Source organism: Trichosurus vulpecula, chromosome 3 (assembly GCF_011100635.1).
Source record: "Trichosurus vulpecula isolate mTriVul1 chromosome 3, mTriVul1.pri, whole genome shotgun sequence".
Classification (NCBI taxonomy): Eukaryota; Metazoa; Chordata; class Mammalia; order Diprotodontia; family Phalangeridae; genus Trichosurus; species Trichosurus vulpecula.
In genome coordinates, this window is record NC_050575.1 from 396,298,258 (window position 1) to 396,313,906 (window position 15,649).

Genomic DNA, 15,649 nt, shown 5'->3' on the forward strand with positions numbered 1-15,649 from the left:
AGATTTTGAGAGTGTCCTTGTATTGCTTTTTCTGACCTCCATGTGAATTCTCCATAAAATAGTTATTTGGCATTCAAAATTCATGCCAACCCACTAAAGCTGTGCTCTCTGCAATAGAGTTTGAATGCTTGGCAGTTGAGCTCAAGAAGGACTTCTGTATCCAGTACCTTATCATTCCTGGTGATTTTCAGAATCTTCCTAAGACAATCCAAATGGAAATTCAGTTTTTTGGCATGTTGCTAGTATACTATGCAGATTTCACAGGCATATAACAGTGAGGTCAACACAATGGCTCTGTAGACCTTCAGTTTGATAGCCAACCTAATACCTCTTCTCTTCCACACTTTCCTTCAGAGCCTCCCAAATGCTGAGCTAACTCTGGCAGTGCATGTGCCAACTTCATCATCTATGGGTACATCCCTGGAAAGGAGACTGCAAAGGTAAATGAACTTATCCACAATATTCAAAATTTCTCCATTTGCTGTAACCAGTGATTCCACATATACATGGTGTGGTACTGGCTGGTGGAGGACCTCTGTTTTATTTGTCTTAATTATCAGACCAAAATTAGTACAAGTGGCAGAGAATTGATACATACTCTGTGACATCTCTGCCTTAGAGGTTATATTGAGTGCACAATTATCTGCAGACAAAAAATAGCACACCAACTCTTCCTCCACTTTAGACGTGGCTTGTACTTCTCTTGAGTCTTGTATTTGAAGTCAAACTTTCTATTCAGCTCTGATCTTTTCATCAAGAATACTTGAAAGTCCTCTATCTCACTAAATATCCATTTTCCCCCCTGAAGGATTATATTCAGTTTTGCTGGGTAGGTGATTCTTGGTTGTAATCCTAGCTCTTTTGCCCTCCAGAATATCATATTCCAAGCCCTCCACTTAGTGTTTTTTTTTTTGAGGGGGGAAGTAGGGCAATTGCGGTCAAGTGACTTGCCCAAGGTCACACAGCTAGTAAGTATGTCAAGTGTCCGAGACCGCATTTGAACTCAGGTCCTTCTGACTCCAGGGCCAGTGCTTCACTCACTGTGCCACCTAGCTACCCCCACTTAGTGTTTTTAATGTTAAGTTTCAAGCCAGCTTTAACACTCTCCTCTTTCACCCTCATCAAGAGGCTTCTTAATTCCCTTTCACTTTCTGTCATCATAGTGGTATCATCTCCACATTTGAGATTGTTGGTATTTCTCCCAGTAACCTTAATTCTGGCTTTTGATTCATCCAGCCTGAAATTTTACATGATGTACTCCATATATAAGTTAAATAAATAATATACATCCTTGTCGTGCTCCTTTCCTAATCTTAAACCAATTAGTTGTTCCACGTTCAGTTCTAACTGTTCCTTCTTGACCCACATACAGGTTCCTCAGGAGACAACTAAGATCATCTGTTACTCTCATCTCTGAGAACTTGCTACATTCAAAGGCTTTAGTGTAGTCAATGAAGCAGAAGTAGATGTTTTTCTGGAACTCACTTGTTTTCTCCAACAAATGTTGGCAATTTGGTCTCTAGTTCCTCTGCCTTTCCAAAAACCAGCCTGCACTCTATTCCATATTTCTTATCAGTGCAGCAGCTTCCCTGATCTTTTCCTTTGCTCTATTCTCAGAAGATCAGACTTTCTCTTTTCCAATACCAGTTCCTCTAATTAATCATATTCTCTTTCTTTTCCAAAAGCTAGCCCTTCTGATCATCCCTTCTTCCTAATTTTCAATCTCTCTTTATCCACTGGTTCCTTCTCTGCCACTTACAGGCATGCTTAGATCTCTGGCATCTTAAAAAACCTCCTCTTGACCCCACCATCCATTCAAACTATCATTCTTTCTACCTCACCTCCTTTTCAAAGCCAAACTCATACCAAAACCTAGCTACAGTTTTGCCTCCACTTTGTCACTTCCTAATGATTTCTCAACTCCTTGCAATCTGGCTCCCAGATTCATCTAGACCAATACTGCTTTAACGTCACCAATGATCTCTTTATTACTAAATCCAATAGCCTGTTTAGCCCTCGTCCTTTTGTCCTCTCTCCAGTATTAGATCTGTTAAAACAAATCACCTTCTCCTTTTATAACTATAGCTAGCTAACATTTATATAGTAGCTTTAAGGTTTGCAAAGGGCTTTACAAACATTATCTCAGTTTATCCCGGCAATAACCCTGGGTAAGTACAATTACTGTTTTACATTTTACAGATAAGGAAACTGAGGTAAGCAGAGGTCAAATGACTTTCCAGGGCTACACAGAGGTCTGAAGCTGGATTTCAACTCAGGTGTTTTGGACTCTAAATTCAGGCTTTATCTACTTGTACCACTCAGCTGCTTCAGAGATGTTAAATCTATGAGCCAGGAAAAACAAGTAATAGTACCATTTTGATAGTGATCTGCCAGTGTTGACAGAAGTTGTAATCTTAGAAGGGTTATATCAGAAAAAGCTGGATTAGCTTGGGAACCTTTTCCTAAGTGAAGGAGAAAAGGTAAGTTGTCAAGATGCATACCAAGCCTCTCATGTATACCAAGAGCTTAGCATTTAGCAGTTATTCCCTTCTATGTCCTCTCCCACACTTCCCTAACAAAGGTGTGTCGTGAGGAAAGCAGGCAGGAAGACACATACCATAGCGTCCAACTCTACGTGACCCCATGGGGGTTGCCCATAAAGTTTTCTCGGCAAAGATACTGGAGTAGTTTGCCGTTCCCTTCTCCAGTATGTCCCCATTTTACAGATGAGGAACTGAGGCAAATAGAGGTTAAGTGTCTTGCCCAGAGTCATACATTAAGTGTCTGAGGTCAAATTTGAACTCAAATCCTCCTGACTCCAAGCCTGGGGCTCTATCCATGGGACCACCTAGCTGTTCCTTACTATATGATAGTCACAAACAAAAATAACCTAGAATGAGTACACTAGTACATATGCCAGTGCTTATTGACCTCTGCCTTAAAAAAAAAAGAAGATAATGTTAATTAATATCAATTTACAGGAAAATAAAAGAAAAATGATAAACCTTAATTCTGAATACTCTCTCCTGTCTGGGTTTTGGTGATACTGTTCTGTTATGGTTCTCTTCTTATCCATCTGATTCTTCTCAGTATCCTTTGCAAGTTAGTTATCTATATTTAGTCCTAATGTATGTAACCTAGGGCTCTGTATGGGGTCCTCTTATTTTCTTTTGACATACTCTTTCTTATTGATCTCATTAGCTCCTATTGATTCAAATAATATCTCCTACGTAGATAACTTGCAAATGTACATACCCAGCCCTCATCTCTGCCCTGAGCTCCAATCCTGCATCTCCCAACTGCTTATTGGACATCTCCATGTGAATGTCCCATAGGCCCCTCAAATTTGGCATGTCTAGACCAGAACTGATCATTGTCCCTACTTGTCTTTCTAATTCCCCTTTTTATGCTAAGGTCCTTTCTCAAGCTAAACTGCCAAGCATTCAAACTACTATAGAGAGTTCAACTCTAATGGGTTTGCCGTGTTGTTCAAAAAGCAAATTTATGTTTGCCTAAGACTCTTATGGATAACTCATACAAGGCAAGCACTCACATGGTGGTCAGAAGAATACAAGGACATACTCAAGGTTTCTCTGAAGAACTTTGGGATTATGTGACATGGGAGACACTGTCAAAAGGACCACCCAGCATGGCGTGCCCACATCAAAGAAGGCGCTGTGCTTAGTGAACAAAGCAGAATTGTAGTAGCTCAAAAGAACCATAAGATGTGCGAATTTAGAGACATCTCCACTCCAAATGTTCATGCGGACTATTTGTGCTTGACCTATGGTAGAAGCTTCCAAGTTCATATTGGTCGGATCAGCTAGTCAGACACCCTGTACCTTGACTTCAACAAAGTGATGTCATTTTGGTCCTCTTCAAGAATTTAGAACAAAAACCAACCAACCAATAATTTATGCTGTAAGCATGACCATCCTTTCAGCTACCCAGGTTCACAATCTCAGCATCATTCTCCGCTCCTAACACCCCAAATATTCAGTCAGTGGTCAAGTTTTTTTTTTATCTATTTTAACCACTCAATATTTTCCCCACTTGTCCCTTTCCTTCCACTCTAGTCCAGGCCCTCATTGTGTCTTACCTTGACCATTGCAACAGCCTCCTAATTGTCTTTTTTGTATCTAGTCCATCCCTTCTCCCACCATCCTCCAAACAGTTGCCAAATCTGATATTCTGAAATTCAAATCTACCCATGTCACTTCTCCGTTCAAGAAGCTTCGATGACGCTCCATTATCTTTAGGATGAAGTACAAACTGATTTTTTGGCATTCCGCAATTTTATTTCAGCCTGTCTTTCTAGACAGATTACGCATTGCTTTCCCTCACACACTCTGCTGTAGCCAGAGCACTTGCTGTTCCCCATATATATCCTACCTTTATGCCTTTGCCCACGCTCCATACCTAGAAAATTCTTCCTCGCCTCCACCTTTTGAGAACCCATACTCCCTTCAAGGCTTAGCTCAAATGCTATCTCCTTCAGTGCTTATTGATCCCATCTTCTACAGAAAGCCTTTCCCAACCCGAATTAATTCTACAGCCTTCTATTAATTATTTCATATTGATCCTGTATATAATTTGTACATATTTGCTTGTTGTCTTTCCCCACTAGATTGTGAGCTCCCTGAGGGCTGGGGTTATCTTTTGCCTCTTTTTGTATTCCCAGCACTAAGCAGTGCCTGGCACATAGTAGGTGCCTAATGTGTGACTCATGGACTGATCTTCCCAGTTGTTAATGACATCTTCCCTCTGTCAGTCTGCATTTATTTTGTATATGTCCTTATCTGTGAATCTATTGCATCCCCATAATAGAAAGAATAGAACAGAATAGGACAGAATAGAGTAGAATAGAATGAGCAGAATAGAATAGAGCTCCTTGAGGGAAAGAGTTGCCCCTCTCCTGAATTTTTATCCCCAATGTCTAGCACAGTGCCCAACAAGCTATGGTGCTTAATAAATACTTGAATGATAATCCTACAATTTAGGAAACCAGGAAATGCAACTGAACACTACTACTTCCCATTGTAACAGGTTCTACCTGGTTTCTGGGGGTACTGAACAAACCAATGATTATACAGCAGATAACAACAGAAGATATAGAGGGCTTTGACTTAAATCTTCTCAATCTGACAAAAGGGGAAATTGACAAATTGGAACTTTTGGTAGAAAACTTATATTCCTTATTAAGGGAGTCAATGAAAAGAAATGCTAGGGAAGGTAGCCTAGCCATATCAAATATTAAACTGTATTATAAAGCAGCAGTCATCAAAACTACTTGGTACTGGCTAAGAAACAGAGAGTGGAATAGGCTAGGTACACAAGATACAGTAGTCAATGACTATAGCAGTCTACTCTTTGATAAACTCAAAGAATCCAGCTTCTGGATTAATGTGTTGGTAAGCAAAATGGCCTTTGTTTTCTGTGAGTAATCCTTACTAGGTGCTAAGCCCCAGGCCCAAACCTCTATCTATTAGGTGCTAAGCCTATGTGGGTGTGGATTGGCAACTAAGGTGGGGCCCAAGGTGGGGCTAACTCCAGCGAGGGCCTAGTTTACATGTCTGGGAGAGCAGAGGCTTTTAGACCACACGGGTTTAAGTCTACCTCTCTGTGATGATTCTAGGTCACGTGGGTGAGCCTCACCCTCACGCTGAAAAAGATATAAAAACCAGGGGTTGGCTGTTTGTTCTTTGGAGCTCTTTGGCGCAGCAGCGTGACTCTGGGCCAGCCCTTGTTCTGAGCTCCCGGGCTGAACCTAGATGTTGGTAACTATGAATCTGTATTGGGTCTGTCTGTTGATGTTTGTAACTTGTTTGTATTTTGCTCTGAAGTTCAGTGTGCTGGCTTTTTCCCCTGAACTAAGTGAATGATATTTGTGTGCTGAATTAAAGTAAGCTTGCCAACCCCTTAACCTTGCTTTCCTTAGTCAAGCAGATCAAAAGAACCTGTGCTGTTGGCAGCTTCCTGGGTGCTGGTTGTGGGTGGATCTTACTCCCCCACAGAAGCTGCTAGCCGGATTGTTGAAACAATTAAGAATTCACTATTTCACAAAAACTGCTGGGAAAATTGGAAAATAGTATGGCAGAAACTGGGCATAGCCACTGTATACCAAAATAAAGTCAAAATGAGTTCATGACTTAGGAATAAAGGCTGATACTATAAGCAATCTGGAAGAGCAAGAAATAGTTTACCTGTCAGATTTATGAGAAAGGGAAGAATTCGTGACCCAACAAGAGATAGAGAGCACTACAAAATGCAAAATGGATAATTTTGATTATGTTAAATTGAAAAGGTTTTATACAAACAATGCCAATGCAACAAAGATGAGGAGGGAAGCAGAAAATTGGGGAAGAATCTTTACAACCAGTGTCTCTGATAAAGGCCTCATAACTAAAATATACAGGGAACTGAGTCAAATTTATAGGAATGCAAGTCATTCCTCAACTGAGAAACGATCAGACTTCATTATAAGACTTATATGAACTGATGCTGAGTGAGGGGAGCAGAACCGGGAGATCATTATACATGACTACAGACACACAGTATCTGTAAGAACTAACTTTGATAGACTTGGCTGTTGTCGTCAATGCAAGGTTCAAAGACAGCTCCAAAAGACTCATGAGGGAAAAAGCTATGCACATCCAGAGAAAGAATTATGGAGTCTGAATGCAGATTGAGGCACACTATGCTTTTTTTTTCCCCCTTCTTTTTTGGTTTCATTTCTTTTTTCTTATGATTCATTCCATTGGATATAATTCTTCTTTACAACTGGACTTATTATGTAAATAAGTTCAATGTGAAGGTATATGTAGAACCTATATCGGATTACATGCCTTCTTGGGGGGGAGGGGAGAAGAGAGGGAGGGAGAAAAAATTTGGAACTCAAAAACTTGTGAAACTGTGCTGTAAACTAAAAATAAAAAATAAATTAAAAAAAGGAAAACTTATATTCTTATATATGAGCTCTGAACAAAATTAGAAAAAAAAAATCTATCTCCTTGTTAGAAATAACAAGAATTTTCCCTGGCCATGAGTGAATTTAGGAAAAAAAAAAAAAGGTTTTTATTTCATGTCTTTCAGGTGACTTCCCCTCTAAGCCCAGCACAAGCACACATAAAACTAGTCACAAAAGCTCTTTTATAATTCTTCCAGATTCAAATTGAACCTTGAATCCCATTGGCCAGAATTCCAGGGTTCACTAAACCCTACCCTTTGATTACACCTCATTTCCACATTTCAATTTGGCGACTCCCCCATCCTCATACAATTTATTTTTTATAAAAAGAAATGCCAAGCCAAAATATTTTTGGTTTGTATTAGATAGCATGAGAAAAGATCCCTTTCAATTGCTAAGAGAATTGACAAATGCTTGAATTTGAAGATTCCAACCGGGGAGACCAATGATAAAGGTAGGTTTATGGCCCTCATCCTCATCCTCTGCGAATGAGATCTGGCCTGGCAGTTTTTTTGAGACACAAAGAAAAGTAGCAGATATGCACATTTTCAGGCAGCTGACATCCCCCACGGCCTCTAAAAGCACTTTTATCTCCTACATTAGCCACCAGTAAGGCTTCAAATCACACTTTCATAAAATTTCTGTGGAATCAAAATCCAATCATACCTTAAACTCCCCAGAATATTTTAGGGGGCAGTCCCTCCAGAAATAACACGCTTAGTTGACCAAAACATTCAATCCTCAGTCATCCAATTCTCTTACTTCATGATGCCCAGGGGCTTATCACCTGGAAATGTCATCAAAAAGGGAGGAAAATTATGCATCTATAAAACCAGATTGTTGCTTGCATTTATGATCTGGTCACTTGAGGGTGCCATCTCTTTGGGTACATGGCATCAGCCTAGATACTTAGCCAGTGTTCTGAAACCAGTAACTCTTGTCTTTGCTGTACCCAGAGAAACTACGGTTAATACACCAACCTCTCACACCACCAAACCACCTGGTCAGCCTCAGAATGATATCAAGGTATAAGGCTTTAACAAAAAACTGCCATTACAACCTGCTTTAGGAAGAGGTTTTTGTACTTGTGTAAATTAAAATCAACAAAATGAATAAAGTATGTGAATATGAGAATTAGGCACAAAGTTTATTTCAAATAAAGGAAGGGAAGGTCAAAGCATGAAATTAAAATTCTATATGTGATTTTTAAGTCTCAAGTGGTCTTCAGCATAAATCTATTAGTCATTAATAATGAGAAATTCAATTAAGGTCTTGAGTTTTTTAGTAAGACTATGCCTTCTGGTTAGAGGGATAGATAGGAAGTAGGATTGAGCAGGGCAGGAAGGCAGTCAAGGGCCATAAACATGTTGTCAGAGCAAGATATAAACAAGAATCATGGTCCCTATAGAGAAAGGCAAAAGGGATAAGAAATATTTTTAAATAAATTTTTATTTCTCTTTTATTTTTGTACCACATTTCTCAGTGTACACAGGTATCCCTTATAACAGAATGAGAGGAGGAAAGACAGCATAGTAAACTAACCAACATAAGTAAGAGTCCAACATTATGTACAGTGTTCCACATTCACAGTCCCCCATCTCTGCAAAGAAGGGTGGGAGGAAGATAACTTCTTTTATCTTTTTTCTTTTTAGGCCAAGCTTGGTCATTATAATTTTGAAGTGAGTTCAATTTCAGTGGTTTTAGTGTCACTCATCTTTTGGGTTATATTACTGCGGTCAATGTGTGTACTAATTTCCTACTTCTGCTTTTCTTCTCTTTGTATCAGTCTTAGCACATTCCTCTGTATTCATTTCTTGCAACACAGTAATATTCCATTATGTTTATGAACCACAACTTGTTTCATCATTCCTCTAGTGAAGGGCATCTCAGTTTCTCACTCCTTGCTACTACAAAAACTGCTGCTATACCTCTGGGTATATCTGGTGTCTTTATCTTTTTCAACTGTGAGCGACCTGGGAGCAAGCACTGTCTTTTGCTATTCTTTGCATCTCCAGAGCTTAGTACAAGGCCTGTCACACAGTAGGCATTTAATCAATGCTACTTGACTGCACTCACAGCATATTTCTAGCAATGTAATCTATAGGTAAAAGACTAAGTATGCTTTGGCCATTTTCTCCATATTACTCTAAAATGCTTTCAGAAATGGTTGGATGAAGTCACAGCACAGTAGGCTATTTTCAAAGAAGTCAGGGAATCAGATCTCACTGCTGTTTTCTTTGGTGATTAGCAAGATGTACGAGCTCAGTTAAGTCTTTATCAAGGGTTCTTAAGGTGGAGCCCATGGACTGATTGCAGGGATCTAGGAACTTGGATGGGAAAAAAATTAGATCCTTATTTTCACTAACCTCTAACTAAAATTTAACATTTCTTTCAATTATTTAAAAACATTATTCTGAGAAATGGTTCAAAGATTTCACCAGACTTTCAAAGGGGTTCCCACCACAAAAAGAGGTCAAAAACCCCTGGTCTCTTATCACTTCGTTGAACCCTGTAAAAACCAAGCAGTTTTATAAGGCCCTATTAACTGGCTTTTAATATTATGAGATTTTCACAGGCTCAACCAATTTACATTGCTTTTTGCCAAAGGACAGCACAGTACAGTGGAAGGAGCACTGCCTCAGGTATCAAAGAACCTGAGTTCAAATTCCACCTGACATTTATTAAGTCTATATGGCCTTCCTTCTTAATCTCCATAGGTCTCAGCTTCCTCATCTGCAGAATGAAAGCACTGAAACAGATGGCCTCTGAGATCCAAAATCCCCTTGGGTTTCTCAAGTCCTACCTCTAACAAGGGCAGTAGGAATCACGTGGTGGGGGAGTTGGTTTTTTCCTCCCCCTGTAGCCTATCAATCTTTTACAGGGCATATCACCACATAATGGATAATACACCAGACTTAGGAGTTAGGAAGACCTGGACTCAAATCCTTTCTCAGATATTTAATAGGTATGGGAGCCTAGGTAAATCACCTAACCTCTGTGCCTCCGTTTATTCTGCTATAAAATGAAGGGACTGGAAATGATGAACTCTAAGGTGCCTTGCAGCTCTCAATCGATGATCCTTTGAATCTGTGACGAGGCAGAACACATTCTAACAGGCTAGAGGTTCTCTATTATTAATTTTTTTATGCAAAACATGAATTTATATTTTATCCCACCTCTGAAATAGCACTAGCTTACTTCCAGTAGAGCAGAGATCATAGGTTAAAATGATGAACTGGAATTCTCTGACTTAAGACTTTATACAATAAATGTTTCAAACAATTCCTGGAAGACAGAATGATACAGCAGGAAGAACTGGACATGGGAGCCAAGTGGCTGAAATCCCACCTCCCATATCTAATTCTGAGTATCAGTGAATGGGTGGGTAAGACATTTAACTTAATCTTCGATTTCATCTATGATGATGATAACACTTATAGAACCCATCTCATGTGATTGAGGTGAGGATCAGTCAGAGGAATGGATGAAAAACCCTTTTTGGACCTTGAAGCACTACATGACTACCAGCTGTTTTCCTATTTTCCAAATTTGTCTGCTTTTAAATTTTCTTACATGGTCACATTTGTTAACAAGTGCTATCTAACAGAGCAGTAACAGTACTAGTTAGTAATCAAGCGTCAGTCTTTTCCACTCCATCTTTGACAACTGCTCATTCTGCGAACCCTAGAGTCTGGCCTTTCTCCCTGACATCTTGCCCTAATTCCTTCTGAATTCAATCCTCCTAGCTACATTCTTAGCACCAAATTTTTTTATCAGTTTACTTCTGGTATTCTCATCATCTTTCTGCAAATCCACATCATCCTGTCGGGTCCAGATTGGATATCCATCAGATCGCTGGCCCGTCTGCAAGAAGGAACAAGTGGCTTCCAGCTCCCCACTGTTTTTCAAGAAAGCTTGTGTGACTGTTGCCAGATCCACACTAAACTCCTCCATTAAATGTTTGATGACTTTGATGGCAGCTCCCATCTCAGGTGAAAGAGAAGGGCTGGAACTGCCTTCCTCTGCTTCAGGCTGTGTTTCCAATACAACAGTGTCCTCAACAACCTCACTGTCCTTTGGAGCCTCTTTCAAATTGGAGTTATTTTTTCCAGGATTGGTCAGCTCTCCATTTTTAATCACAGTTAATTCAATGTCAGGGGTCTGATCATGAACCTAAAAGTAACGAAATCAGAAAACTGAGGTAGTTCATATTATCTAAAACAACTAAAGGAGAAAGGTAATTAGGACCTCAAGCAGTTGTTATAGGATTTTGTGACTGAAAGCAATGTTAGAGATAACCTGGTGTGGTTCTCTGAATTTACAAATGAAAGAAAACAGGCCCACAGAACTGAAGTGACTTGTACTCCAGGTCATTAGTTACCAGCAGAATCAGGGGAAAAAAGACAATTCTCCTAATTCCAGTTCAATATTGCCACTTCTTTTTAAAGTCTGATAGGACTATAAGTGAGCACATTCCTATCCACTCTACATGGTGGAAAGATCGATATAAACCACATACTTGGAGGAGTCTTAAGACCTTTTACAGTGGAAATATACACTGAAGTCAAATGCAGATCACTGGCAGGCAAGAAGCAACTACTTCCCATAGATTTAACTAGTTTATTATTTTTTTAAGTTAATTTTAAGATATTTATAATGTTTTTGTTATGTCTCAAAAACAGACTAATGGGGATCATTTTAATGACTAGTCTTCAGTGTGAGACAGTGGATATAGACCTAACCTCAAAGATGAGGAGACCTGGGTTCAAGCCTCACCTCTGGCACATGCTAGCTGTGTGGTCTGGGCACATCACCAAATGTCTAAATACTCAAGGCAGCACTCAAAAGAGTGATGATCTATGTGGGTAGAGATCCCTATGCCAATGGAACCTCAGGTCCAGTCCCCATCCCTGTCCCTGACCTGCTTCACTTTCCAGTTCTTACATCTTTCCACATACTATCATTCAATTTGGTATGTCAACACATGTTGGAAATTGTGCCAAACAACACAGAAAACATAAGAGACACAAATCTATACTTCATAAAAAGAAAAAAAGTTGACATATTTTCTTTCTTATCGTTCAAAGCTTACAAATCTGAGGGCCATTAAAGTTACTTTTCTAAAAACATAAACCCCAATTCAAATAAATAAATGAGTAAAAGTGAGTTTGGGACCAGTGCCCAAAGGAGATGTATTTTATGAATGAACATACCTACTGTATTGTTTTCCCTCCTTAACTAGAGCAGTTCCATTTTCTAGTCCTAAGAGACCCTCTACCCAAGACTTTCTTGGGGACCACTTACCTTCAATTATGCTCTGAACTGCTCATCTGTCTGTGTCTACATTTCTGGTTTATGCTGAGCAGCAGATCAAAGGAGATGACTGGGAGGTGGAAAAAAGTATTCAAGAAAACACCTTCTACAAACCTCACTGTCCTCAATCTCCTCGTTTTCAGGGCACAAAACGTCTCCCTCTGTCATTTCACTCTCCTGCACTTGCTCCTCTGCGTTATCTTCCTCAGGCCGATCAGGGGCTTTTTTCTTCTGAGGTTCTATAAAAGACAAAAAAACAAAAAAGACCAGAGCAAAACATACCCAAAAAAGTGAACATCGAGCATTAGCTGTTTTTGCCCAAAGACACCCCATGTACTTTGATCCAAGGATGGATTCCAGGGATACATCTTTTGATTCAACTGAAACCTGAGGAAGCAAGAATATGTAACAGTAAGAACCTCTACTCTCACTTCCAAAAAATAGCCTACAATGACCTCAGTGTTCCTGGACTCTGAAATACAAAACAAACACATTCTTCTATTTAAGTAAAAGGGTAGAAATAAGTTTCTAAATGCCAATTTTCTCAAATAAGCTAATCATTTTAAAAGCTTATCATATTATTTTAAAATCAAGGTTTTTCCAAAAACAAGGGACCCCCAAATCCTTCCTTAAACTATCAAGATATGTAGGCATACTGGAAATTCTTTTTTAAAAACGTAAGTGTAAATAATGTAGAATCCTTGTAGTTACTGGTAAAGTGCTATGCTATCATCATTAAGCAATAAGGATCCAAATATTCTTGACAATGAGGTTAGAAACCAGAGATCTGTGTATGTTCCTTTGCTTTGACCTCTCCAGAGTTTGGTGGCTTCTTTTGGGCATAGTGATTACTCAAGCAGACTTTTAGGGCTTGAAGATACAAGTTCCCCCTTAGGGGGTCTGCCACAGGCTTTCTGTTGAAAGAGGATGAGAGAAGATAAGAGAAGATTGGATAGGCCATCTTTTTACTAGTGGAATTTAACCTAGAGACACTGTTGCTTGTTACCACCTGCCTTGGGTGATACGTTAAAACAGTACAATCTCACAGTTGCATTGAGCCCTACCATTTAAAAAGACCTCTCTCGAGTACTACCTCATGTGATCCTCAAGAGCCCCTCAAGAAGGCAATACAGTCTCCTGAGGAAACGACGGCTCAGAGGGGCTAAGCGATTTAGCCAATGTCGCACAACCCATCCCAAAACCAGTGCTCTTTCCACTACACCTCATGTCAAGGGGATAGATACAGACTGAGAATTTTAATTTTCAGCCTCTACAATTTGACCTCTTGCTTCTCATTTATATTCTTTCCTTTGCCAAGTCTTTCTTTCACCGCCTGCCCCCTAGTGGAAGGAGGGGTGAATAGCAAAACACCAGGTGGATTGGGGTCAAAACGGCAGCTGTTCCACCATTCCACAAACTTCACCAGACAGTTAACGGCTTATGAATGACTACACACTTGATTCTAAGGCACTAAACAAACCCAACAAGGTTGAGTTGTTCAAGTACTTGGAATTAACTCTACCCTTGCTGTCACTTTAGTGGCTTCCTTTGGATAGAGTGATTGCCTAAGAAGCCCCTTTAGTGCTTGAAGTTATCAAATAGGAGTCTTAGGGGGTAAGGGGGAAGACTAGCTAAAAGACAATTCTTAGGCAATGCTGGCTGTCTGGCTTGCCTGAGGTCACAATGGTAGTAAAAGTGGCAGAGCAGGATTCAAGTCCTGGTCTTTAGATTCCACATCCAATCCTCCCTTTAACTACATTTTGCCCTACCTATTTGGAGTCACATTTATTTATGTGTTAGCATATCTCCTCCTCTTCTCCAATTACACATCAAGGGAGGAATTCCTGTTACTCCCTTTGCATCCTGAGCATAATGAATGCTCTGTACACAGTGATTACTTAAGGCTTGCTCAGTTTGGTTTTGGGGAGGGAAATATGAATGAGTGCAAAGGAACATAAGTGGCTTGGGAAAACTTGGCTTCCATCATCAAAGACCAAAAAATTTTCCCAGATGCCAAAAAAAGAAAAAAGAAGTGTCTTAAGGTGTCCCAAACACAGATCCTTGGTGGGGGTGGGGGCAAAATTAGGAAGTTTTCCTTCCATCTCTCCATTTGTTAGCGTTTCTGCCCACGGCTGCCACTGTCCAGTAAAAGTGGTCATTACCACCGTCTGCAGGTTCTGTTTCTTCGGCTTTTCTCTTGAGCTTCTGAGATGGGCTGGCAGGCTCCTCCCCCTCCAGATACTTCTGCTCCAGCCCCTTCAGGTGCTTCAAATAGCGGTCCTTCAGGGACTGCCAAGGATGCTGGGTGAGGGCCGCTTTCTCCAGGGCCTTCCACAGGGTGGTGCCGGCCAGGGCACTCGGGGAGCGTGCGTTATCCTTCACGTAGCGGACAATGGCCAGATCATCGGCCTCCGAGTAGGCATCCTCAGGCTCCCCGGAGGCCGCCTCGGGGCTCTCGGGCTCCCTGCGGGCTGGCCGGCCCAGGCGGTAGTCCTCCAAGTCCAGCCTCTCATTGCGCTCCACGCAGTCTGTAATATACTGCGTGGAGATGAAGTCCCCTGAGGCTTCAGCCATCGCCTCCCCGGGCTGAGCCAGCAGCACAGCCTCAGGCTCCTGCACCCGGCACAGGGTGCCCCCTCCGTGCAGGATCAGTGTGGACAGCCGCCGCTTCGCGGGGCCCGGCCGCACATAGAACGAGATCGAGCTGCCGTCTTCACGGACGAACAGCGTCCGTGAGTGGGTCGGGTCGTTGGGGTCCTTGCCCATCTCTAGGCCCTCAGCCATGACCCGTTGGGTCCTTGGGGAGGAGGCGGAGATGCTGGCTCGAGCACGCGTGATTCGCTCCAGGCCTAGCTCGCCACGGGGGCTGGATGGACACCTTTATGCACCCGCGCTCACCCTTTGACCCCACCAGCCCTGAGGCCTCACGCTCTTAGAGCAAGATCAAGGGGCTTGTCAGTTTCCTCAGCCCCATCTGCGCATGCGCTCGCCCAGCTCCTAAATCCTCCTTCTAGGGGAGCAGCCTGTGCGCGTGCACGCTCACTGAGACACGAGAAAGGAGCTTCACTCCAAGGATCGCCCCAACTATGCCCACCCCTAGCACGCAAGCAGACAGCCTGGCCGCGCGCCTCGCCCCCTCAAGACAGGCAGCAAAGGAAACTGCGGCACCGAACCGGATGGGGACAACCTGATGCGCCGAGCCGCCGACTCCCTTGGCGTGGTCCAGCCGGCCTCAAGAAAGACAGGAGTCTACCGTGCGCTATAGCCAGATGGAACGGAGCTAGAGGGCACGGCCTGGCAATCTTCACCCGGAAGTGGAAGGCTTGATGGGAGTGACCCGGAAATGGATCCGTGACCCACGCACCCACT

General features: G+C 41.7%; 1 protein-coding gene across 1 annotated transcript; it reads right to left on the reverse strand.

The window, feature by feature from the left end:
- Positions 1 to 8,398: 8,398 nt before the first annotated feature.
- On the reverse strand, positions 8,399 to 15,633 carry LOC118844090 (TERF2 interacting protein). The gene is made up of 3 exons (XM_036751904.1): positions 14,443 to 15,633; positions 12,395 to 12,519; positions 8,399 to 11,140 (listed from the first exon to the last, which is right to left on the reverse strand). Exons 1-3 carry the CDS (start codon positions 15,062 to 15,064, stop codon positions 10,685 to 10,687), a joined length of 1,203 nt encoding a protein of 400 aa, XP_036607799.1. The 5' UTR covers positions 15,065 to 15,633; the 3' UTR covers positions 8,399 to 10,684.
- Positions 15,634 to 15,649: the final 16 nt, after the last annotated feature.